We start from the raw sequence: 26071 nt of genomic DNA on the forward strand, positions 1-26071 counted from the left end.
CGTGGTGATTGTGAGCGCATCGGCGGAAGTAGGTGTGAATATTCTTGAAAGGGAAAGGGAAGACTTTTTGATATGTTTTCAAAGAGAAATCCATCTTGATTTTGTCAGATTGAAAGTGGCTGAAGCTGCGCTCAAAGTTTTAAGCGGTCACTTTCCCCCCAATTGCCTTCCAAAATTTAATTAACCATTTTCAACCAATCTTCAAACTTCGAGATAAAAGTAGACTTTCCTGAAAATTCCTGAAAATACAAATGCGAGTACTAGGGGGATCCGGGGTCATGCCCCCCAGGGAAATTTTTTAAAAAATGGATGGTTGTGGTGCATTCTGGCGATATCTGTGAACAAAATTCTGACGAAAATTAAAGTATATTTTTTTAAGTCCTGATCAAAAAAAATTGGGCAGAGGTTCCCCAAGGGCCAAGCCCAGATCCCCCCCCCCCGTCCTCCTATCACTGGATAGCACAAAATCACATTTGTCATTAAAATATGCTTAAAATATGCCATCTTATCACAATACAAATGAATTAAGTGAAATTATTCAGTAAAAAGACTAATCTAAAATTGTCCTTTTCCCCACATTATACATATTATAGTATAGATATAGAATATAGACGAAAATAGATCCTAGAATTTCTACACCGTACAGCAAAACATGTTAAAGAAGTTGAAGCTGTAGTAATTACTATTAACATTTAAGTCTCAAACTTGTTATGTTGCATTGTACTGATACATTCAACCACATTGCTCACTATCTTAGGTATAGCTCTAGTAATACTAATAGTACAATCAGTTGCCTTTAATATATATATTTCAAAATCTCCGAGATATGGCGAGGTCATGAGAATGCGAGGGGAGGGGCGTTACTGTTACTCGTGTTAGTGCCTCAACATGGCTACGCTCGTGAAAGCAAAACAACGAACTCAAACGCGTGTTCGTTCAATGTTGTCAACTAATATCCGGATTAATTTTAGGCCATTTTTCTTCAATTTTCCGGAGGAATTTTCATGAGAATTAGAAAATCTGGAAATGCGGGAAATTCCGGAGGACTTTCATCACAGGAGAGAATCCTGTTGCATTGGGCAACATCTCACACACTAGAAAAGGAGATAAATAATTGAGCTGAAAGCAAACAAAGCATCTATTCCTTCTCAATGGTCAACCAAGTGATTAATTTGCACGGCGGGATTTCACATTATCGATTTGAGGCAAAATCAAAAGGAAGACGCTTGAGGTATTCTGTCTAATGTTCTGCAGAGGTCCAATCTCACTCGCAAAGCTCTTCTTCTTTTCTTGCTACGTGGTAAATGAACGCCACCGCACCCCTCTCGTTCCCCCTTGAGATACATAAAAAATTCCGTTTTGCCATTCTGAGCACAATTTTCATTTTGCATTAAAGTGCGTACGCCGGAATAAGAGCACGGAGCAGCCACTTGAGACGGCCAAGGGATTGGGTTTGCATTGAAAAACTGTCACAATTTCAGTTCCCCCCCCCCACCCCCCGCGATATGTTTGCGGAATCAACAAAAAGCAGACAAGGCTTTTTTATTCGTCCGCCTGGGAAAAAAAAATGAAAAAAAATCAACGGTCGGGCGCTCGTCCTGCAAATAGTCAGTGGCACAGTGACAGGTATTTACAGATGATAACAAACCCTTGAAGCAAGCACAGGGAATACAACAACATTCCCATCATCCTTAATCTCTGCCTTTTTTGCTTCAAGGATTTTTTTTATCTAAAATTAAAACTAACCAGACACATCTATACAAGCCGCTGAGATCCAATATAAGAGCTGTATCGAAAACGTCGTGACAGAGACAATAACGCTCAGTCCTGCTTGACGCTGTTTAATAAGGTTTCGAGGTGTTGTTGGCAGTAGTTGTGGCCGTGTAGAGATCCGCTGGAGAAGAAAATCAAATGAGCCCCACGTGAGAGCAAGCGCTCGGCGACGGAGGAAAGGGGGGAAAAGTCACGGACTGAAATAGCAAACAACGGGCACAACACAAAAATCTAAATGTTATAATAGCAGTTTTTTTTTTGGGGGGGGGGTAACTTTTGCAATGTTATGCGAATAAAGTCATGTTTTGTCAGTCAAAAGTTATATTATGATGATTTTGAAAATTGCTTGTCTTTCAGTCATTCAGTATTTCAACAACTTAAAAAAATAAAAATGTATTTTCATATTATGCCTGGCAGCACGGTCAATCAGCTGGAAAGCGTCACAGCTCACAGTTTTGAGGTCCCGAGTTCGATACCGGACACACCTGTGTGGAGTTTGCATAATGTCCCTGTCCCTGCGTGGGTTTTCTCCAGTCACTCCGGTTTCCTCCCACATTCCAAAAACATTCTCGATTCTCGATCTTTGATTAGCCTGACATGGATTTTTTTGGAATGCAGAAGGAAGCAAGACTACCCAGGGAAGACCCATATAAGCACCATAGAACATGAAAAGTTTACAAAGGAGGGTCAAAGCAGAGATTGGAAACCCGAACTGCAGACATGTGAGACACGTGGTCACCACTCTCCACCGTGCTGACCATCAAATATGAATTGTGTTCAAATATATCTTGTTTCAGGACGTTGGATCACCTGGTAATGCGTTGGCGTCACAGTTCTGAGGACCCAGGTTTGATCCCGACCCTGCCTGTGTGGAGTTTGCATGTTCTCCCCGTGCCTGTGTGGGTTTTCTCCAGGCACTCCAGTTTCCTTCCACATTGCAAAAATATCCAACATTAATTGGACACTAAATTGCCCCTAGGTTTGATTGTGAGTGCGGGTGTTTGTCTCCATGTGCCCTGCGATTGGCTGGCAACCAGTTCAGTGTGTACCCTGCCTCCTCCCCGTCGAAAGTTGGGACTGGCGCCAGCACTCCCGCGACCCTTGTGAGGATAAGCGGTTAAGAACATTGATGGATGGTTGAATATTATGCCTAAGATTCTGGAAAAGACGTTTGCTTGAAAAAAATATTCAGATTTAGACTTGGAGTATTTCACAAATAGGTGCACAGCTAAGCTAGAAAGGAGTCATTGCTCTGTTAAGTTTTTTTTTTTTTTTTTTTTTACTGGTGTGCCACTCCCCGTATTGCACAGAATGTACAGTATGTATTTACTTTTTTTCGACGATTCATTGAAAATGACTTTGCGTACGACTCAGGGATCCCAGTCTGAGAGCCAATGTTACCCTCTACCTTGCGACTCAGTAATTGGCCTCACTTGAAGCCATTTAACTCATTTTAAAGTGTGTGTCACAGCCATCTGTCACTCACGCAGGGGGAAAATCACCAGAAGCTGTTAAAAGGTACATGATGGCGTGTCGAATAAAACACGAGCAGAAAAAAAAAAAAAACACGGTGAGAGGATATCATCAGCTACTTCCGTCTGCTTTTATGCAGACACTTCACATTTCCGTTAATTAAGCACTCCAGACACAATGAGTAGAATGGCATTAATTCTGCATTAACGGATCGATGCGTCATTATAAGCGCTCTAAATGAATTACGACGGCAGACGCTGAGATTTATGATGGAGTGCGTCCGGCCAGGCTCGGACCGATCCCGACAAAGATATCCGTCAAATGGCCGGTTGTCGTGGTGACAAGCGGCGGCACGGAGAAGGCTGCAACCCGAACGGGTCCGTGATGGATGAGAGGGATTCGCATGCGGATCCCAGCCTGGCGGCCAGCCCATTACAGCGGAGCTATGATGACGGCGACGGTGCCAACTTGGAGAGGTTGGGATGCATGCAAAAACTCTCCTTGAGATTAGAACTTCCTGTTTGTATCTCGACGTTCATGACAATAAATCCCTGCATATTTGCAGCTCACTATTCATGAGTTTAGCTCGTCACATATTCACTGAAAAAATAATTTTTTGCTCTTTATGAATGGCCTGACTTCCAAGAAATCTCTGAAAAAGTATCGGTGTCTCTGGCTCCCCCTTAGTGCCTCGGAAGTAGGTTGATGTGTGTTGAGGAGTTTCATCTGGACATAAGTAGTGCTTTGACACCTTCAGGTGGCAGCTCGATGTCAAGAATGTATGTTGAAGTGAACTGAGGAGTTTCGCTTAAAGCAGTGGTTCAGATTTTTACACCAAACATCTAAAAAAAAGCCCTACAAATAAAACCATCATGAGCAATATTAAAATATAGTAACGTAGTAAGCCAAAGGGGTCATTGGTATTCCTAAAAAGCACATTTTAATATTTATTGTATGCCACTATAATATTATGCAGTTGGAACATTAGCATTAGCATCACTTACATATATTAAATATATATATATATATATATATATATATATATATATATATATATTAAAATAGATTTAAATAATGTTGATGTCACAATGTATCACACATTAATGTAAAAAAAGTATAATATTAAAAGTAAATTAAAGTTGAAATATTCTCAACTCCAAAAGAAAACTTAACTTTACTTGGGCATTCTACAATCCACTAGAGGGAGCCAGTGTACCACACAAAACGTTGTCCATTGCAGCCATCTTGTTGTTGCTATAGGCAATTACAGAACTTTTTTTTTTTTTTTTGGAGGGGAGATGGTTGGTGTGTCGATTACTTGTTGATTTCACTATGAGTAATTGGTGTCAAGTGAGTACCTGTACCTCGTTGTCGAGACTTACAAGTTCACCAATTTACAAGTTGTGTTACGAGTCATCTCCTGGCCCTTTATACATTTTTGGGGGGTTTTGAGTGATGAGCTAAAATTTGAAGTACGAGTTAGCTTCAGATATGCTGCTGCTAAATGGTCGCCCAACATTCGACGCCTTAGAGAAAAGGGATAGGTACTCATTTATGGTCCGTTTTCAGGGACACAAAAATTTCATCAGTCCACGCTGACCCCCGATGATTGTGTTTTGGGGGCAGAAAGATTCCATTCGAAAATTCAAGCCAAGTTGCTTGTCAGGAGCCAGGCCGGACAACGGCCAAGAGGGGCGTGGCCACTGCTCTGGGCGGTGACACCTGTCACTGATCACGGCCGTTTCACATTGGGACTGTAATTGGATTGTACTTAAATTGGAGTTTTTGTCATTGGCATTTGCCAGTTCACTGTGCCCTGAGTTAGTGAGTTGCATTCACTGACAGTAGGAATCTCCACCACTAAAAATAGTGTATTGTTGAGCTATCCTCATCACAGTGATTCTGTGCCACCTCAGTTTAGTCCCGTCTCAGTTTATGTTCCATAGTCAAGTCCTAGTTCCTAGTTTGTCTCCAAGTCATCAGACCTCGCTGCATGTCTTTTGGATCCTGCTTAGCCTAGTGTTTCTGTACCTCAGCCTTCTCGGACCGCTTACACCGTGTATGACCTCAGCTTGAATAAAACTACGCCATCATGTCCTCGTCTTGGGAGTCCTGAATTTGGGTACAGCCCCGCAACGGAGGTTCGTGAGAGTGCTCCTGTATATTGGTTGCTTAGTTTGTTTGCGGAATACCTTTGCATCGCCTACCTTCACTTCTGTAGTCCTCCTGAGAGCCGAGGAGGCTGAGCGCCGGATGCGGGTGACTGGCGAAGACGGGCCAGTCGGGCGACGCCGCAAGCCCGCCGTCGGGTTGCTGTCGGGGTCGTGCGCGGGGGTTGAGCAGCGACGGCGAGCTGTCCGCTTTCATTCGTAGCACGGTGGCGTACGAGATGGGCCGCGCTGCTACCGCCCATGCCAAGTCTGCAAGAAGGAAAGCAACGTTAATCCAGGCAACGGAAGGTGGGGTACACCCTGAACTGGTTGCCAGCCAATCGCAAGGCACATGGAGACAAACAGCCGCAGTCACAATGACACCGAGGGGCGATTTGAAGTGTCCAATTGATGTTGCATGTTTTTGGGATGTGGGAGGAAACCGGAGTACCCGGAGGAAACCCACGCACCAGCTGATCCACCGTGCCGCCCATTGTAGAAATCAATTCATTCAATGCATAATTGTTATTGTCATCATTATGGTTTTTTTTTTTTTTCAAACCACATATTGGGGGTCATGTTGGGCGTGGTAATGGTTCGTCAAAGAGGACAGAAATCAATGAGGTCCATTGACATTTAATTTGTCAGTGCTTTTTTTTTTTTACCAGCTCATTTCCGTTTAAACAAGGCTATAGGGCCAACGTTAAATGCCGCAGTCACACGTGGGCTGCGGACACCTTTTCCACTGGTCCATGCCAGACTATTTCCGCTGCTCTTAAAAGGTCACTTGCAATCACCTGCTTGGATTGGATAGGTTTGAAGCCAGCTGTGACGACACCCACACTAGCGCAGATCTCCCATTTACAACTAAAGTACCAAAACCAGGTCTAGTCCATCTTCTCGCAGACCGATTGTGGATGGGTGGGGGACAGATTCATGCCCCCTGGTCAGCTCATACTGCATTTAATCAGGTTGTCTCTTGCCACATCAGTGCCATGCAAATGAAATCCGGCTCTGGTGACTGGCGGCGAATGAAATCGTCTGTGTTTACGCTCACGAGCGCCGACAGCCCCTTTTGTTAAAGACGACGGCCGTGCACGAAACGAAGACAACCGGGTCTAACCCGCCCACTCGCCGAGCTACACCTCGCGCCAGATTCGCACTAACCAGGAACATAGACCCCCTAATGCCGAACGTGCATCGCATCTTTCAAGAATAAAACATAATGCTGAGCGACATGTTTTACACCTCTCACAGTGCGACTTTGTTGATTGCAATGAAATTCAATCGCGAGCGGTAGCGTGCCAACATGTTATTTTTGTCACTTTAAATTTAACAAGCGAAACAAATCACCGTCGGAAGCCAGCGTTTATCGCGCCTCGAAGAATAGCTGGAAAGTCACAGATGGTGCTGATGAGCGGGAGAACACCGAACGCTCGGGGACAAATGCAAACGGCTCAGAATCTGGGTGCAGTGACAGTTGTGTAAGGAGGTTGAGCCGGATGCAAACACAACCCAAGAAGAAATCTTACAACCCTCGGGGAGGCAGCAGCTAACAACAAAACACAGCATGTGATGACTGCCTCACCGCTTCTACTGAAGAGATTACACATAGACGTAATCATTTCATTTCAAATGCTATATATTATGTACAGTAGTTATGGTGGAAAAGAGGTGAAGCGAGAACTACAAAGAAGGTAAATATGGGGCATTAAAAGAGTCATGCAAATAATCACAAGCCAGCAAAGAGAAAATGGTGTTGCAATTACTTTCTCCCAAAAAAAAAAAAAAAAAAAGTCTTGTAATGTTTGAACAAAGGAAAATAATCTCAAAAGGGCCAGTACAAAAGCCAAAAGCTCTTAGTCTGGTTCATTAGGTTGATTCACAACCACTCAAGACAAATACGTCAAAAGCTGATCTCCCTGATTTTGTTGTAATAAAATGAAAAAGATGAATAAGAAACCAAAGACAAGGTTATATTGGTTATACAGGGAGTTCTCAGGTTAAAACAGTCTTAATTTAAAACCTTTTGACTTGACAACGCCCGTCCTCCATCCACCATTTTGTCTTGCTATTGTGCATAGTGCTCATCCGTGTTTGTGCGCCGGGAATATCGTCGCATTTTTTCACCCTTTCACCCTTTCGACATTACGACCCAAAAGAAGAAAGGCGTGTCTTTTAGCTATGCCAAAAGAAAATCCATTACCCTGGAAGTGAAGCTCAAGATCATAAAAAGATCGGAGAAAAGTGAGACACCGACGAACATCGGTAAAGAGCTGGGCTTCGACCGTGGTGACAATTTTCAAAGACAAAGCCCGTATTTTCTGTCAGCAGTAATTGCAAGTACATCTTATTTATTTTAATTTATTTGTTTTTTTAATCATTATTTTTTGTTGTTATTATTTCTTGTTTTTTTTCCATTTTTGATATTTTGACACAAATTCTGTCTTTAATGCTGAAATCCGATTTACCGTATTTTCCGCACCTTAAAGCCTTTAATTTTCTCAAAAGCTGACGGTGAGCCTTATAATCCGGTGCGCCTTATATATGGATCAATATTGAGCCTTTAGTGCAGCTCCCTCTGATGGATGCATAACGTACCCCCAGCCTCAACTGTAACGTGTATTCTATGCGCCTTATAATGCGGTGCACCTTTTATATGAAAAAAGTTTTAAAATAGGCCATTCATTGAAGGTGCACCGCATTATAGTGTGGAAAAAACGGTACACTGAAATTAGAGTTACATAACCACCATATGAACGGAACTCGTCCGCAACCCAAGGACCCCCTGTAATTTGTTTTATTACATTAGCATGCAAAGATTTGCAACACAGAAAAGAAAGTAGACGGCCCTTCGCTTTGATTGAATTCGCCGACGGGTACAAAGAATTCCTAAAACGGTGAAGAGAAAAGCCAAATGCAATTATTTTGGTTCATTAGGCCGATGCAAAGACAACCACAAGACAGGGAAGACAAATAAAATCGCCCTTACTTTGTTTCAATAAGCATATGCGCAAACCCTCGAGAAGGAGTACAGACACTTATTGATTTCCGGGACTTTGTTTTAGTGACCTAGGCTTCCAAAATTTTTCCAAGACTAGCTGTTCGCCCATTTGTATTAATCAACAGAGAAACACTCAGAAGACAGCAAAGATCACCATCACTTTGTTTATTATCACTGTATTGCTTGAATAAAACAATCCAGACGGCAGGTTCATTGCATAGATCCAAATGCAATGTACAGCAAAATGTTAAATTACAAGTGTATATGTGAATGGAACAACGGTATATTAAAGCTGTACAAACTTGTAGTGCAAATTTATTTTTTCGAGGCAAAGTATTCCAGATGAACCAGAAGCCGTTAAAATGGCATCACTTTGTTCATAAATCGAGACTTTGACATCTGCCACGGATTACATTGCAGCTTATTGCTGCAACAAGAGCACTGGCATTGTGTTCCTGGAGAAACCAAGTAGGAAAAAATGTCATTTGCTTTATTCACAGCAAGAATGGCAGTCGGGTTAAGGCTAAATCCTGCCCAATGCGTCGCAGTCGAAAAAAAAAAAGAATACCATCTTTTGTTGCTCTATTAAAGCCCACATCCTCTTACTCTCGCGAAGGCTGTTACCTTCATCTGATAAAAGCTTTGACCCTTGTCAAACCCGTCGATCCCGAACCATTCAGAAGCGGGAACAAACCGAATAAATGCTGAATATGTTAGAAAAAGGACACACCGCTTCATTTGGTGGCCATTGTTGAAGAGACAAGGTCTTTACGATATCTTCTTGAACAATGTTGCCCTGATTATCATTTCAAGAGTGGTGGGAAGTAACAAAGAGCAGGTACTCCATTACTGTCATTTTTCATTTACTCTTGCTTTCCTTATGTATTTTTCTTTTTACTTTATTTTTCTCTTTAAATGGTCTTTTTACTTTTGTCCATTTCACAGAGGATGACGTTGATACCACGTTAAAATAAAAATAAAGAGGTAAAATCAAATGCACTTGTATGATTAAGGATTCAACATTCTTTTTCTAAAAATTTGTGAGTGTTTATTGTTAGTCAGTTCACAAGGTTACCAAAGCTATGCGAACGAATTTTCAATAGCGTGTTCAGTGAATTTTTCTTCTCAGTGGAAACATTACATGTGGTAATAATTAATATTAATATTAAAAAAAAGGGGTACTTACCGTAATTCCTGGCCTACAGAGCCATTTTCTACAATGTGGAAAAAGCATGGATCATAATTGCTTACTTTTAATGGAAAGTTCACCACCCCAAGACATACTGTAATTCCCGACCGACAGAGCGCACCTAGTTACAAGCCTCACCGAGCACATTTATAAAGGAAATACCATTTGGTACATACATACGCCGCACCTGTGTAAAAGCCTCAAGTGCCCATGTTGAAACCCACATTGAAACACGAGATATTTACAAAGAATGACGGTACGCAGAAAGAGTTTAACACGAGTGCTAATGCTAATGCTAGCGCCGCACTAAAGCTAGTGCTAACAATACCGCCGCACTTGGGCTAACGCTAACAGGGCCGGTTAAAATAAAACTTACCAGTAAATATCACTGAGACACGTCAGTAACACAGCAGCAACACGCTAGCACAGCGCTAACAGGGGCAGTTAAAGTCACTTCCTCGGCACATATATTCCACCGGTCTCATTCTTATCTTTTCCGCTCGAGTGCCCCCTTGTGGCCATTAGAAAAAATGCAGGGTTGAAACCGTCTGAAAAAAGTTGCGGCTTGTAGGCCGGAAATTACGTATAGTAATTACGTAAATTATGTATAGCATAGGAGTATTTTTGTAAGCACAGGATATAACTCACATTTGATTACACTCTAAAAGGTCATCGTCATAAGACAAACCATGCCAAAGGGTCTCGAGGCAATACACTTAGCATGCAGATTAGCTGTGAAGGTGAGAGGTGAGGCTGAGGCAAGATTGCGCATCGGGGAGACCCGAGGACCACAACGGCGGGGATGTCACACAGGGGCCTCAACCTGTGGCAGATCCGGAATCGGGCGCAAAGAACTAATGGGAATCATGTACAGTAAGTTCATGAGAGGCTCGCGGGGGCCTCGGCAGACGAGAATGATTAGTCGACGGAGCGTGAGATTAATGAAGACCTTCACGGGGGAGATTCTATTGACTGAGGCTGATTAGGCTGGAGTACATTTATTCAGTGAAATATCCTCCATAGAGTGGCCGGCCGTGAATCATTTTCATTTTCATCTCGGCTCCTTGCCCGCTGAAAGCTTGTTACGGGAACGTCACGTTTGTGTAAAGGTTGCCCCGGTCACGAGTGATGGATCTTTACTTTAGAGGCGGGCTCATGAGGCCGATCAAAACGCACAAGTAGGAATTTTTTAACATGGGGAAACATGTTTTAATTGATTAATTAATGCCTCGGGTCAGACTACAAGACAAATTTGGTCTTTCATGTTTGCACTATGTCAGACTACTGCTTTACTCATTATTATGATATTACTGTATCCCATTTTTTTTTTTTTTTTTTTAAACAATCAATGGGCTTTATCGCGTCAGGGAGGCGGGAACAGAAAACGTGTCCCCGGTCCGTTACCATGGCGACAACGACGTGCAAAGGCTTTAAAGACATAAAATACAAGTTTGATGCCAAAATTTTGATTACATAAACCAACGTGCAAAGACTTACAAAACAGCAAAGAAGAAAGACAATTATATTATTGTACTCGCAAAATCCCACATATGAAAGTTGACCAACTTTACTTTGATAATCTGACTTGCAAGACTCACAAGACGATGACGACAGAAGTTCATCACTCCCCCTTTGTTGTAGTCGACTTCCATGCAGACTCATTAGACATTCAAGATATTATTTCCTCCTCAACATTCTTTTAATATGCATACAAGGCTTTACGTTGCTTTCAACCTACTCACACGAAGACAAACAAGTTTCACTCCTATTTTGTTCAGCTAAAAAACAAATCGAGAGTGATTCTTCCCCCGTATTTCATTTTTCCAAGACTTTCATTTTGAACTTCATACGTTTGAAGCGTTTGAATGTAGAACTATTTTCCCGCGCGTCATACAAGCACTGCAGCACCTGCCGTAATATTCACTTCATGTCTGCAGCATTTTCTAATTGCCTGCAGGCTGTGTGGCTCATGAAAACATCCTTTTAACGAGCACTGGCATCAGCTCACAGACTCAACAAAAATGTCAAATTCCAAATCCAAAGCTGGTTTTATGTCCTGGGCTCAAGTTGTGAGTACAAGGGAACGCCTGCCAGTTGGAGGAAGGCCACCACTCCCTAATGGTGTGCCCAAAAATAGTCCCCATACAGTCAGGATGCTTAGGTGTTGGGAGTGGGGAGGAAAGTTTTTAATCCTCAGGTAAAGATTCAAACACTGAGAAGATGACAATATACCGGTTATGAAAAAGAAATGAACATGGACCTAGATCACCCTTTTCCAATAATACAGAGATGTCGAACTGAAGGCCTGAGGGCCACATCCAGCACCGCCACATCATGTTATGTGGCCTGCCAAAGCCATGAAGAAAAATTGCAAAGCTACATGTTGCCTACGCTCACTTTGTTTTAAAAAACTGGGAAGCAAAGACAGTGAAGTCGACCGACGTTGCTTTGGTGACTTCTGACAAGCAATTTCTCACAATACAGCAAAAACAAAAGGCTTACGGCGATGCTACCCAGAGAATGTCCGATCTGGTCAGTTTTGGAAGCTAAGCGGGTTTGGCCCTGGCGTAAAACTGTGCCAAACAAATATGCGTTCATCTGTGATGACACGCTGTGGCGACCCCTAACGGGACAAGCCGAAAAAAGAAGAAGAAGAAGACAGCAAAGACATAAGTAATCCACTCTCATTTGGTTATAATAAACCAACAACCAACACTCAAGAGGGAAAACTAAAGTCACAGGCTCATTCCTTAGTTTTTGAAACCGAAAAGCAACAACCTACAAGACGGCTCTGTAGGTCAACTCCCCTTACTTTGTTTTGATTAAATTTCTCACAAGACACCGACAACAAAAGTTTACTGCACCGACTGCCGGAGAGAAATTCCCGTGTGTTTTTACACACTTGGCCAATGAAGCTGATTCTGATTCTTAGCTTCACAAGCGAAGCGTAGTTAAGAATTGATCACCCTTACTTTGGCTGAACAGAGAGACAACAGGAAGCAGAACTGGAGGTGGCAGAAATGAAGATGTTGAGGTTCTCTTTTGGAGTGAGAAGGTTGGATAGGATTAGAAATTAGCTCGTTGAAGGGACAGTCAAAGTTGGATGTTTTGGAGACGAGGTTCGAGCGAGGTTTGGGCATGTTCGGAGGTGAAAGACTGAGCAAATTGGTAGAAGGGTGCTAAGGATGGAGCTGCCATGCAAAAGAGTGAGAGGAAGACCAAAGAAAAGGTTGACGTGAGCGATGACATGAGGGATGACATGAGGACATGTGGGTGTTAGAGAGGAGGATGCACGAGATAGGCTAAGATGTAGCGACCCCTAATGGGACAAGCCGAAAGGAAAAGAAGAAGACTTCAGCTGAACAGACCAACAAGTAAAGACTCACAAGGCAGTGATGACAAAAGTTGACTACAGTACTGTCACCTTGGTTTAATAAACCAACAAACAAGACTCAAGAGGGAAGACAAAAATCAGCCACCCTTACGTTGGTTTAATAAACCGATGTTCAAAGTGTCCCAAAACCACAAATACCCATGACAATATTCACCCTTTTTTAAACTAATGCAGGGGTGTCAAACTCATTTTTCTCGTGGGACATTTTGTTGTTCCGGTTTCCCTCAGAGGGCCGTTATGACTGTGGAACAAAAATATTTAGTCGTCTCATCATATTTACATCATCAATTTATGAACTAGTTTTGGAATCAGAAATCCAGGGTAATGAGTTTTTCAACTATTCACGTTTGGTAACACAGAAATGTTTGTATTATCTCAACTTTATCAGTTATGATATATGACAATTTGAAATTTTGATAAAGATTTCTACAAGAATCATGGAAATTGACACTCTAGATTTGGCTTCGCGGGCCAGATCTGGCCCCCCCCGGCCCTTGAGTTTGACACCTGTGAACTAATGAGTAAAGACTTACCAGACAGCAAAGAGGAGTCAGCCAGAGCATTTCTAGTCATATGCAATAAAAAAAGAACAGCTATCCAAACGATAAAGGAAAAATGGAATCTACTGTACAATGCAGCAATAACAATAAGAACGATACGATATTGGATCTCTTTTGTTTTTACGGGTGTATCTGCAGTTCAGAGTCCATCTCATTTCACGTTTCGTACGCCCAAATCCATCCATTTTCCCAAAGCATATTTGTGGCAAATGACACCTTCGCCCTTGGTCAAAGTGGCCTCATGCATCACCTATGCGGTGCAAGGCATCGCTATTCCCCGGAACCCACTTCTTTGAGATGGAGACACCTCCGAGGGACAGCTGAATTACAGTTCTACACTCGACACTGCGCTTCAATCAGCATCGGGCGAGAGCGGAGAGAAGAAAATGGCCCTGATGTCGCAGCCTCCTCGCCGGCCCACTTTTTAAACATGAGAGCCGCACGCTGCCCTCCCTTCCTCCCTCGCCGCTGCCGCCGCGCGCTTATCTGTAGGAATGGAAAAAGGACCAGATAGCCGAGAGAGGGAGTCAAATTAGAATAAGGAACGGAAGCAACACGGGCACGGTTGTCCTCAAAAGTGGCCATCTTTGAGAATGTTCCCAAAGAACAATGGGGCAATAATCCATTACACGAGCCGTCGTGTCAAAAGTATCACCGCGCATAAAAGGCAGAATTACACCCCCGTGGGTGTATAAGTGGCAAGCTGAAGCCCATCGCGCCTTTGTGACAGCTGCCGGTGCTAAATTCAGCACAAAAGGCGCCGCTTTTCCCATTCGCGACAGCTCGGGTCCTCAAACTTTTGGAGACCAGGGACACTTACCGGGAGAGCAGTTTTTACAAGGACCCCCCTAATGCCAATTAAACATGACTACCGCGTGTGTACCCTTAAATGTCATTGGGATTCGGCAATTGGGGCACTTTTAAATCAAGGTGCCGTTCTATTTTGGAAAAAATATACTCCACACACACACGCACACACACACAAAAAAAGGCGACAGACTAGCCTGAGGCTGTCCTGCATGATCTGATGAAGTCTACTGGGATGGATGGGAGGGAAAAAGATTTTCTAAGACAACCAGAAAAGTCCAGTTGCAATCCATTTATAGCCGAGAATAAAACGACCGCGATACATGAGAATATACACCGGGACGCTTTATTGGCATGTAGGTCCCCACGTGTCCAGGAGGTATCCATCCATCCATCCATTTTCTGAGCCGCTTATCCTCACAAGGGTCGTGGGAGCGGCGAGAGGGAGGCTACACCCTGAACTGGGTGCCATCCAATCACAGGACACGCATAAACAACTTTTCACACCTACGGGCAATTTAGAGTCGACAATGAATGCAAGTTTTTGGGATGTGGGAGGAAAGCGGACTGCCCGGAGAAAACCTACGCAGGCGCGGGGAGGACATGCAAACTCGGGAAAACGGGATTTGAACCCCAGTCCTTAGAACAATGAAGCAGATGTGAAAATTTTAGACTATAAAAATGATTGTCTTTGTGTTGTGTTGTTCTGGGTTGAAATTACATAAGAGACCTCTAAAAAAACAGAAGTTAAGATTATTTCCAAATTACTTTCATTTACATTAACTAAGAAAACCGTAATAAAAATGTATGGATTTAAACTAGAAATCATTAGCAAAAAGACTCAGTACATTCTTTGCATTACATTTAAAAATGGCGTTTCAACTCCTCTGACAAGCTGAAGCTGACCCCCCCCCCAAAAAAAAAAAAAAAATCCATGGTTTTGCTTTTCTTCTCCCGCGTACAGAACGGCAGAGTCCTGCGAAGCGGATCAATGCTTCCCAAGGGAGTCACGTTTTCAATAACAAAAACATGCAAAAGTCAATTCGTTAACTTTATTCTATTCCATTCTTTACCAATTGCGAGTTGTCAATGCCGCTACCTTCAAGCAAGAATCCGATTGATTTTCTTGCAGGTAGCTGAGGCCAAAAGTCAAACCAGTAAATGTACTTTCAGTTATACATTGACAAATCAACCCCCCCGTCATAGCAAGTCTTTGGTTGATTTTTGAATGGTACAGTATTCAAGATTTTAGCTCAGGTCAGTATCGATTCCGATGGCAAACGTTTCTTATCGGCGCTCTTCCAGAGAGAAAACTCAGCGAAGCTGCAGGTCAGAGCAAAAAATTCCTGCTGATTTATTGATAATTTCATGATTTGAATAGATATTAGATGAAATCATTTTTCATCACTTATTTCATACGTGTAAAAATAGTCAGAGATTCGAAAATGAATTTGTACGTGTAGGTATTTGTAGGACTACTTACTGTATATTATAGCAGGAGAGAGCAATATCATTTAACTGTACATAGAAACAACAAAAATAATAAATAAAATAAATGAATTAACAGAAAAATATTAAGGCAAAGTCTACAGTATCGATATTTTTTCAGTATTTTTGACTATGTACATTGGGGGATGAAGTTTGAGTTTGGTTATACTTCACACCTGAAAAAAAAATTACTTATTACTAAAGTGCATTTCATTCACGAGGTAACTCAATGTGATTTACATGATTAAAATCATTTTAAAAAAATAAAAGTATGATTAAAACAGCGTATTGTGCCAGAAATATTTAAAAATGGAAATTTTTGACTGTGTAGAAAATGGACAGAAATTGCCCTTTTGGAAAGTATTTTCCCATGGATTTAATTTAAGTAGATGAACTTTTCTGCCATGTTTATATGAGATATGTTTGCATATAGAAAAGGTTTCTTTGAGAACAGATTTGAAATATGCCCAAAACTTCAATAATGATGTGACTCCATATATGCGGCTTCTATTTCAGGCAGCGCCTCTCTTTGCCCTTCATATACATGTAAATATGTAATATGCAATTTTCTTCTTAGCACTCAGACGTACACACATGAAGGGCCACTAACCCCCCCAAACCCCACACCCCTGGGAAAAATAAATAAATAAAAGCATTCGCATACGACATGCCATCGCTGGAGAATCTCAGAGCCGGAAAACGTCAACACGCTGCGCTTCCCTTCTCATACAAGATTATATGGCGTGACGACGGTGACCCTCTTCCTTACCTGAAAGGCCACTGATGACAGAGAGGAGGAGGATTGGTTTCCATGGTGACCCCATACTTGTTGAGAAGGGTCCCTTCAGCTAGAAGGTCAGCAGCTCTGCTTCTTCATTAAAGCTCCGCCTGTAAATAATCACAGAAAATGACAACACGGTAAACAATACGCAACGCTGCTTGTCACCAGCGTAATCATATAAGAGGACGGCACGGTGGAGCCGCTGGTAAAGCGTTGGCCTCAAAGTTCTGCGGACCCGGGTTTAATCCTGGACCCGCCTGCGTGGACCTTCTCCGGGCACTCCGGTTTCCTCCCACATCCCAAAAACATGCAACATTGATTGGACACTCTAAATTGCCCCTAGGTGTGATTCCGAGTGCGGCTGTTTGTCCCCATGTGATCTCTGATTGGCTGGCAACCAGTTCATCCCGCTGACAGTTGTGATAGGCTCCAGCGCTCCCTGCAACCCTTGTGAGGATAAGCAGCGAAGAAAATGGATGGATGAATCATATAAGACGGGAGTCGGGGAATAAACCGTGAGAAAGCCTTGACAGAGTGGAAACGTCGTCACATCCAGCACCGATTGAAGACACCACAGACGTGCTAAAGTAGCCCCGTAACAAAAGCGCGTCTTCTCTGAGCTTCAAGCGTCCTGATCCTTGGAAGAATATGACAGTTTGGAATTTTACTGCACTATGCAAAGATTCAAGAAACGGTATGCCGGATGCAACAAAGCACCCCGTTTTCCAAAGTGTAACTGAGCTTCCTCACTCTATGACACTTGAAAGCATTTTTGACTGCAGAATGGCTTGACAGGCTTGATACTGTATCATGCGCAGCACAGATTCAAGATGCAAATTAGTCCACTTAAGATAATGAAACTTCCAACGAGTTTCTATCTTCCCGAGACTGGGCAACACATTTCGCTCCGGAATGCCTCAATAGTCTCGAAATGTCATCATATCTAGCAAACAAATGATAGACAACCCTGTGCCGGGTGCAGCAAAGCTGTGAATGAAGATTCACCTCCTTGAAGTTTCAAGATTTCTGACACTAGGCAGCTCAATTCATGCCAGAATGTTTGGACGCACAGAAAGGATATCTGGGATGTGTCGTAACCTGTGAGCTTTGCCGCGGGGATGGATTTCGACTATACTGACCAATCACAATAACGCTTGTTCTTTGTATTGCTTCAGTATGAAAACAGCTCCAAGCACATCTGACAATAGATTGTGCGACTTGAATGGCGTTGACAGTCAATCTCATTTTCTCTTTTATTGTACGCCTATTTTATGATGTAAGAGAGTAAAATGATATTAGAGAACGTTATTATCTTCCCTGATGTTTTATTAGTCAGATGAGGAAAATACTAAAAGGCGGATTTTATTTTTAAAGCTTGGAAAAGAAGACTGTTTAATTTTTGTTGTACTTTTGCCCTGGTACTAGATTAATTGATTGTTGTCTTATGTACAATTGTATGCATGACAATATGTGCATACGTAAGTAAAATGTCCTTCATTCTTTCTTACCAAAGTTCCTTTAAGTCCTTTCAGGGATTCAGTTTATACTCTGAAATAAATTTTAGGCCACACAAGTAAGGCCCCTACTTGGTAGTATTGCTATTTCAATGCACCCCGCAAGCAGACCGTGAGCCAAATACGGGCAAAGCAGCCCAATGCCATAAGCGAACCTCCTCTGTGCTTGATATTTCAGTATTCAGTTGGGCTCAGACCTCCTCCAAGGCTCGACTCGCAGGGTCCTCCTGGCTGCACTCCAGGTGGGCCACTGCCCCACATTTGGTCCAAATCAATCACATCAAAACGTGATACCAAAATGCAACGCCATGAAAATCAGCTATCCAAACAAACCTTTTGCCCTTTTGCACTAAAATAGCACAACATCCTTGGGTGAGGTGGAAAAGATTGAGGCAATTTTGCAATCACAACACGGGTACAGATTAGGTATTGTTTCCCGGACACCGTTGACCTTTTTTTGCCAATCATTTCTGTCGCAGTCTGTGTTTATTTCTGATTAAGTCCGACATATTTACTATTTCTGGTGCTCTCTCTCGCCAGAGTCTCTCCACCGCTGTCCAGTGCGGGCTCTCTTCTCCCTTGCATCGTGATTGGGATCATTAAGACGAAACCGAGGGTCGAGGGAAGCATGTCCACATCCAGCAGGAGTCGTTCCGCATTTATCATTTATGGAAGCAGAGAGCCGGCCTCACCTCCTCGCCACCCCCCTTCCCCTTTTCCTCCCCGAGTGCCGCACTGCTCTACTTCTGTCTCGGATGCTTGGGTAGCAATCACACAGATAGCGATAGTAGCCCTTGAATTATTTGTTTCAATTGTCCCCCGTCCTGCTTCGAGTCGTACCTCGCTGTATTACACTGACTCGATGACTTATTATTGCGTACTAAGCTTGTAACGATACACTAAAAGCTTGGGTACGTACCTTGTTTTTAAGTATACATTTAAGTACACATTGAGTAACAAAAACACATTACACACAAACAGATTCATTATATTATATATATATATATATATATATATATATATATATATATATACACGGGCAATTATGAAAAAAATGCTATATGACAACCTGCTATTTAAGGGTGATTAGGCAAATGACTTCGTGGTAAAATGAATTATATTTACTCACTTATTACCGTAATTTCCGACCGACAGAGCGCACCTGATTATAAGCCTCACACAGTACGTTTGGAAAGGAAATACCATATGGTACATACATAAGCCGCACCTGTGTAAAAGCCGCAAGTGTCCACATTGAAACCCACGATGAAACATGAGATATTTACAAAGAAAGATGGTACAGAGAAAGAGTTTTCAAAGCTTTAATACCGTAGCTTATCTTAACATAGCAACAACACGGTAGCACGAACTGGGCTGGTAAAAAAAAAAAAAACATCCATAGCAACACAGTAGGACAGAAATAACAAGGCGGTTAAAAAAAAAAACATACCTAAATCACTGAGACATGGCAGTAATACAGCAGCAACACACGAGCGCTGTGCTAGCATTAGCGCCACACTAACAGGGCCAGTTAAAAAAAAAACATACGAGTAAAAATCACCAAGACACGGCAGTAACACGGAAGCAACAGGCTCGCACAGCGCTAACAGGGCCGGAAACGAAAAAAAAAACAACATACCGGTAAAAGTCACTTCCTCGGGACATATATTCCACCGGTGTCCCTCCTACCTTTTCTGCTCGGGTGCCCCCTTGAGGCCGTTAGAAAAAATACACAAATTAGCTGAATCACCACAAAAACTGCAGGGTTAAAAGTGCATGAAAAAAGTCGCGGCTAATAGGCCAGAAATTACAGTATCATATAGACAAATATTGTTTCCATTTGATTTCTAAATCTTTTCATGTATTTGTGTATAGCAAAAAGCTTGTCACTATATGTGGCTGGCATCAATAGAGCTTTGTACTAAATTAACAATTTTGAGACCAATTCAATTTAATTGCATAATTTCATGTAGAACACCTGATAATATCTCGCACGGCATACAAATGTGGAATTGCTGCCTTGCCCAATATGTTCGGTACTGGAACATACGATGGAACCAAGTGACAACACAACACAATCTAAATGTTGGACCTTAATCCAATTCTTCTTTCTCCAACATATCTGCATGTTATCTTAATGATGTCATTTTTTATTTTTCAGAATCCAATTGAAGTCACGAGCACCCCAACGAGGCGGCCCACGCGTCTTTCGGCCCCGGGTCGTCACTCCTTCGCGATGCTCGACGTTCCATTCATTCGGAAAAAATTGCCCTCAGTTTCATCCAATCGTGTCTCCAGAAAGGTGGAAAGAAAAGAGCCGAGGCCGAGGTGACGCTCTCTGGCCGTGTAATAAATCACAGCCGAGCCGACAACTGTTGGGCTAGTTAGTGTGCCTGCCTTGCTCCTTGACGGCGGTGGAAGATCAGCGCTCGCTGCCCATGAATAAAACACACCGTCACTCAACACCCGATTGTCCAAACCTCTGTCTACACATTGACTCTTACGTAGAGGGTGAATCCTCAAAAGCTCCTTCTACTTCTTTATGCTTGTTTTATTTGATGCCTTCTCGCTCTTTGTTTCCACAGCCTCGGTCGGCCATGTTTGGAACCACTGACCCGTTTGAATAAAAATCTATAAAACTGAGGGAGAGAAACTTCAGAAGCATGGGGGGGAAAAAAAAAAAAAAACAAAACAAAAAAAAAAAAAACGAAACATCCCAGTGATTCGTTTAATAGGCGTCACAGCGAAGAGGAAGAATAAGATACCCGCTTGAGTGGTTTTGATGTGACCTCGTGAATTTTGAGAAATTACACTCCTGTGCTGACCAACAAGGTTTGTTCGGATCATGCGGTTATTAATTTGGACAGCTTTCTTTGTTTGGCAAGAAAGGCTTCCAATTACTGAGTGAGATTCAAGAATATATTTTGCCAGATGCAGCAAAAAGCACCCTCAGACAACTGGCCAGCACATTTTGCTCCAGCACTGGCGGTTTTTGGATTTTGTGACTTGCGCAGAGTGTAGGGCGGTTGGGGAGGGGGGGGCATTTCTGGGTGGGACCTTTACACGACCGTGCCAAACGACTCGCAAACTCTCCTCAAAACAATAACACTCACATTACTCCCTAATCTTCATCAAAAACCACCATAGATTCAAAACTCCCTGCGCCCAACCCAACCCAACAGCCGCCTCCCATAACTGAGCCCAATATTTTAAAACATTTTCCAAGAAAAGCTTTCAAATTCATTCATTAGACCACCACCACAGCCACACAGTCCTGATATCAGGGTTACTTCATAAATAACCTTTATAAATACGCTCCATCTGTATACTGTATTTGTCAAAGTCGGCATTGACATCCTTTATTCAGTGGGAACTTTTGAAAATGCTCTCAAATTTAATTAATTACTAATGTATTCATTATTTTTAAACATACTCTATCGAAATTTGTGAATCTGAACCTTTATCCTTTATTTCACCAAATTGGGGGGGGGGGGGGGCACTCAAAGCGCTGCCCTGTCTCTCCACAAAATCCAATGAATTTAGTTATCCTGCTCAAACAAACAGCAGCCAAAATTGTATAAAATAATGGACTAAGGTAATTAAAAACATCCCACCCAATACGAATAACACTGCATTTAAAATCAACAACCCATACATATCTCCGTTCACCCACGCTCCATGAAGATATCAGGGAATAGTGTTGTTGTTGTAAAACGTGTAAAGTCTCTCCCACGGAATAATTTAACATCTCCGCGTTTGTTTGCCTTGCCGATTATGAAATGCTCCGTCATGTGACATGACATTCTGGGATCAGATTTTGTTCCTGCTGCGAGCGGGATCCCACTGAAACAATTAAACGGCCGAGTGTGGATATCCATTTAAAAAAGAAAAAAAAAAAAGTCCATATGATCATTAAGCTGACATTTGAGGCCCGCTCCCACGCGCAATTATCCCCGGCGCTCATCCCTGTCGCCAACGTCGGCTGTCTGGGCTCTCTCGCCGCCACTTTTTCACCCCTCGATGCTTTTAATTGTCCCGCTGACCTCAATCAAAAGACAATTACCAAAGGGGAGCACAGCGTAGGTAATTATCTTCTCTGCTATGAGACGCGCGGATTACACGTGTGACGCGCTGAGTACCCAAATTGTGGGCCTTAAAAGCTCCGAAGACAGGTGAAGATGCTTCGAATGGACAGTTGTGTTTAAAGCCCAAGTGTCATCTCTATAAACATTCTAAAATAGATATAGTAATCAAAAATACATATAACATTATTCACTTTAATGTCTATACGAAAAAATAAATATGAGCGGAGAGTGCGTCATCCATGCGCAAAGTTGCGGAAGTCTCATTCGACATTCCAAGTGGTCGTCATATTGCCTGCAACGTCTGTCCATTACGTCAAACCGGACATTCGCCATTTAAAACGCGCTGTGGCCCCTCCTATGGGACAAGGAAGCTCTTTTCAAAGAAGAGAACACCTCACAATTGAGTGAAGTGACCCGGGCAATATTACCCCATTGTTTCGAGCCATATTTAGGTGATATGTGGATCACTTCTAACTAACAACAAACTCCCAGACAATTGGGTGTATGAGCCAGCCCGGCCGAAGCTGTGTTCGGCGCCGACGGGTACATCGACACATTTAGCATTCCTGACTTACGTACGCTGATCTTTTGTTACATTTTGAGAGGATTATCCCCCCCCCCCCCATCTCACAGCCAAGTGAAGTTACCGGGGCAATATTACCCTATCGTTTTTGAGCCATATTTAGATGATATGCGGATCATGGACAAACCCCCTCCCCGTCCGATCCACCGGCCTAGCTCCGTGACAAGCCATCCTGGCCAACAAGGCCGGCGGCCGGCTCGGCCTTGTTGACAAGGACGGTGGCGATCCACAAGGCCTGCGGAGACCGTCCTTCAGCGGCTGCTGCACGGAAGCCTTCCGATGCGCACATCGACACATTTAGCACCCATTACTTACGGATTACAAACCCCCCCCCCCACCGCCATATTGTTTTTTAGTAGCTGTATACACACCTACCTGTCAAAATAAACCAATCGTTTCGAGCCCCTCGTCCGAAACTGTGCTCAGCGCCGATGGGTACATCGACAGATTTTGCACCCCTGACTTACGTACGTGGATCTTTTGTTACATTCTAAGAGGATTACGCCCCCCCCCCACCACTAAACTATTAGTTTTGGTTTTTTTTAGTAGCTCTATACACACCTAACTGTCATTTGGAACCTGAGAAGCTCTCGTCCTTTGCACCTGTGCAATCCAGTTTTCACGACGAAATGGATCTTTTGGAAAAGTATGAAGAGCGAATCCATCCTCTCGAGTGTTCGAGCAATATCCAGCAATACAACGAGCTGGCATTTTGGTTAACACGAAGGAACAACAAGCTACCTTCCAGCAGGTAAAACTAGTATCAACATACGAGAACTCTCGAGTGGGCTACTGCCCTTAACGTCATTTCCTGCTTCTTGTCGAAAACAAATTCCTTGGGAGGATTTTCATGGCGGGAGTTACTAAAAGTCATATACGTCAAAATCACTTTTTGTGGTGAAAAAACGGCTAGGTCCATACCGGGTGCTGTTTTTTTTTAAATTAATAACTTACTAAAAATCATGCATTTGATGAAAGTGGACCTTTAAAGAATCTTCAAAATGCTCATCAATTTCTGCCGGTGCCTGCCGCTCTGGATACCTTCTTCTGGGGCCGGTTCGTCCTCCCTTTTTGAGCGCAGTCCATAAACACAATATGTTGAAAAACACTCTCTCGGGGGGAAAGGATATCCAAATGGCGAGAGTTGCAATTTTCCCATGAAGGCGCAATTCCCTATGTGACATCTTGCCATTACCGGTTGAAGTATTACCGCGCTGCGGGAAAGTGTCCTTCTACAAATCACACAGTGTAGACGAGACGTAAAAGGACTCGCTGGCATCGCATCCGTTTTGCCTTAAAATGTAAAAAAAGCAGCCATCTGTTTGTGCTTAAAGAGGGGGGAGAATAGCGCACCAAAAAATAATTTATGCATGTGTGAGCGTGTAGAGTGTATGTCTCGCAAGGAAACAAGTAAGATGAGCTGATGTGTCGCGTGTGTAAATGATTCATACATTCATTTGAAACATACAGGACATAAAAGGTGCTCACTGTACAAACATAAAAGCATTTTGGCAACTGCTGAATCCACAGCAACATCAAGTCCAGTGTCCAGAACTTGCTGGATTACTACCAGCCACAACATTAGGTGCATCTGTCTCCAGAGACCCAATCCAAATTCTAAAGAATATGACCTCCCCAGAGAACAAAACGCTCCAAGCGGCAGCCTTTTAACGGACCTGGAGAGGGAGAGAGAAAGATGGAGATGAATGGATGACTGGGTGGAGAAATATACATGCCTGGATGGAAATTGATGGACAGAGAGAAATAGGCGTAACATGCATGGAAACAAACAGATATGCAGAAATGGATAGATGGAGCAAAAAATAAATAAAAAAAATATGGATGCAGGAAGAGAAATGATGGAAATAGTTGGACAAAGACAAATTAGATGACAGGGGAAAAAAAAGAGTTGGATTGAGAAACGGATGGAGAGAAATACTGGTGGTGGATGGGAAGAACTCGACAGAGCGATGGATGCATAGACTTAAATAAGGAGAGATAGAAAGGAATTGCCGCAGATAAAAATACAGTAGATAAAGCGGGAGAAGAATGGCAGGATAGGGAGAAATAAACAGGGAGAGCTATACAGAGTAAAAAGAGAGAAAGAGAGAGAGCAAGGGTGTGCGCTGGACTAATAGGGGATATACTTTATAATAATAATCATGATAATGATAATAATACAGCAGAACTGAAAATGTTACATTTAGATATTAAAGGATGGTAATAAACATAAAATAGTATGTTTGTACAGTCCATCTTCGAGCCAATAAACTTCTTGATATGAAACTTCCCTAATATGTTGTTTACCTTGTTCCACCTTAGCCTTTATCTATTAAAAAAACAAACAAACAAAGAAACAAAAAAATGTGTGCGATCCAGCACTGTAAAGCCAACGCGCGATAAAACACAGCGGTGATGTCGCACAAATGCAGAGTACAGGAAGCTTTTTATCCAGCCCGTGTTGCATATGAACACATTTGCCTTATTATAAAGGCACGTTACTCACGCCGTAATCAGCCTTTTGCAGAAGCCATTAACAATCCAATAGCGGCCGCTTAATGACGCTCTAAAGGAGGCGAGAAGAAGAAGCGGAAGAAGAAGAAGAAGAGACTTTCTTCATTTGACGGCGCAATCTTTTTGATTTAAAAACACTGAGGCTCCATTGAAATTCATGTTTGGTTTCACGCAAGGAGAAAAGCCAGCCGGGAGGCTAAATTGGAAATGCAAACTACTATTACGTTTAAATGAAAACACTATGATTGACATCAGTTTGATTGCGCAATAAAATAATAATAATTTCAAATGAATCCACATAATTGGATTGCTGCTTAGGATTGGTAACTAGGTTGGGTGAAGAGCTGCCATTTTTTTTTGATTGGGGTCAGCTGTTGATAAGAAACACGTACTCAAAATGTTTGGGGAAAATTGTCAACATGCGTTCAAATCTCAAATCATCTTTCCCCATTGAAATGAATAGAAATGCAACTGATCCGTTGTACTCCCCCCCCCAAAACAAACCTATCTATCCATTCCATCCATTTTCTTTGCTGCTTGTTCTCATGAGGATCACGGGGAGTGCTGGAGCCTATCCCAGCTGTCAACGGGCAGGAGGCAGGGTATACCCTGAACTGGTTGTCAGCCAATCGAAGGGCACAGAGACAGACAACAGTCGCACTCACAATCCCACCTAGGGGCAATTTAGAGTGTCCAATTAATGTTGCCTGTTTTTGGGATGTGGGAGGAAACCGGAGTGCCCGGAGGAAACCCACG

The 26071-nt window shown here is 42.7% G+C and overlaps 1 protein-coding gene across 7 annotated transcripts in view; it reads right to left on the reverse strand.

Moving 5' to 3' along the window:
* Nucleotides 1-26071, reverse strand: part of cntn5 (contactin 5) — a 129181-nt gene that overhangs the window by 81739 nt on the left and 21371 nt on the right. For 3 of the 7 annotated variants that reach the window (XM_061828054.1, XM_061828052.1, XM_061828053.1), the window contains exons 2-3: nucleotides 16608-16726; nucleotides 5454-5666 (exon numbers count right to left, since the gene is read on the reverse strand). In XM_061828054.1, the coding sequence (XP_061684038.1) occupies nucleotides 5454-5666; nucleotides 16608-16662 (268 nt within the window). In that variant the 5' untranslated portion in view covers nucleotides 16663-16726. Of the gene's footprint in view, nucleotides 1-5277; nucleotides 5359-5453; nucleotides 5667-9586; nucleotides 9615-9776; nucleotides 9918-9965; nucleotides 10041-16607; nucleotides 16727-26071 lie in introns of those variants that run through there. The other 4 variants (XM_061828056.1, XM_061828055.1, XM_061828057.1 and 1 more) reach the window with 4 other exon arrangements.

This window comes from Syngnathoides biaculeatus, chromosome 8, assembly GCF_019802595.1.
Source record: "Syngnathoides biaculeatus isolate LvHL_M chromosome 8, ASM1980259v1, whole genome shotgun sequence".
In the NCBI taxonomy this organism is placed as follows: Eukaryota; Metazoa; Chordata; class Actinopteri; order Syngnathiformes; family Syngnathidae; genus Syngnathoides; species Syngnathoides biaculeatus.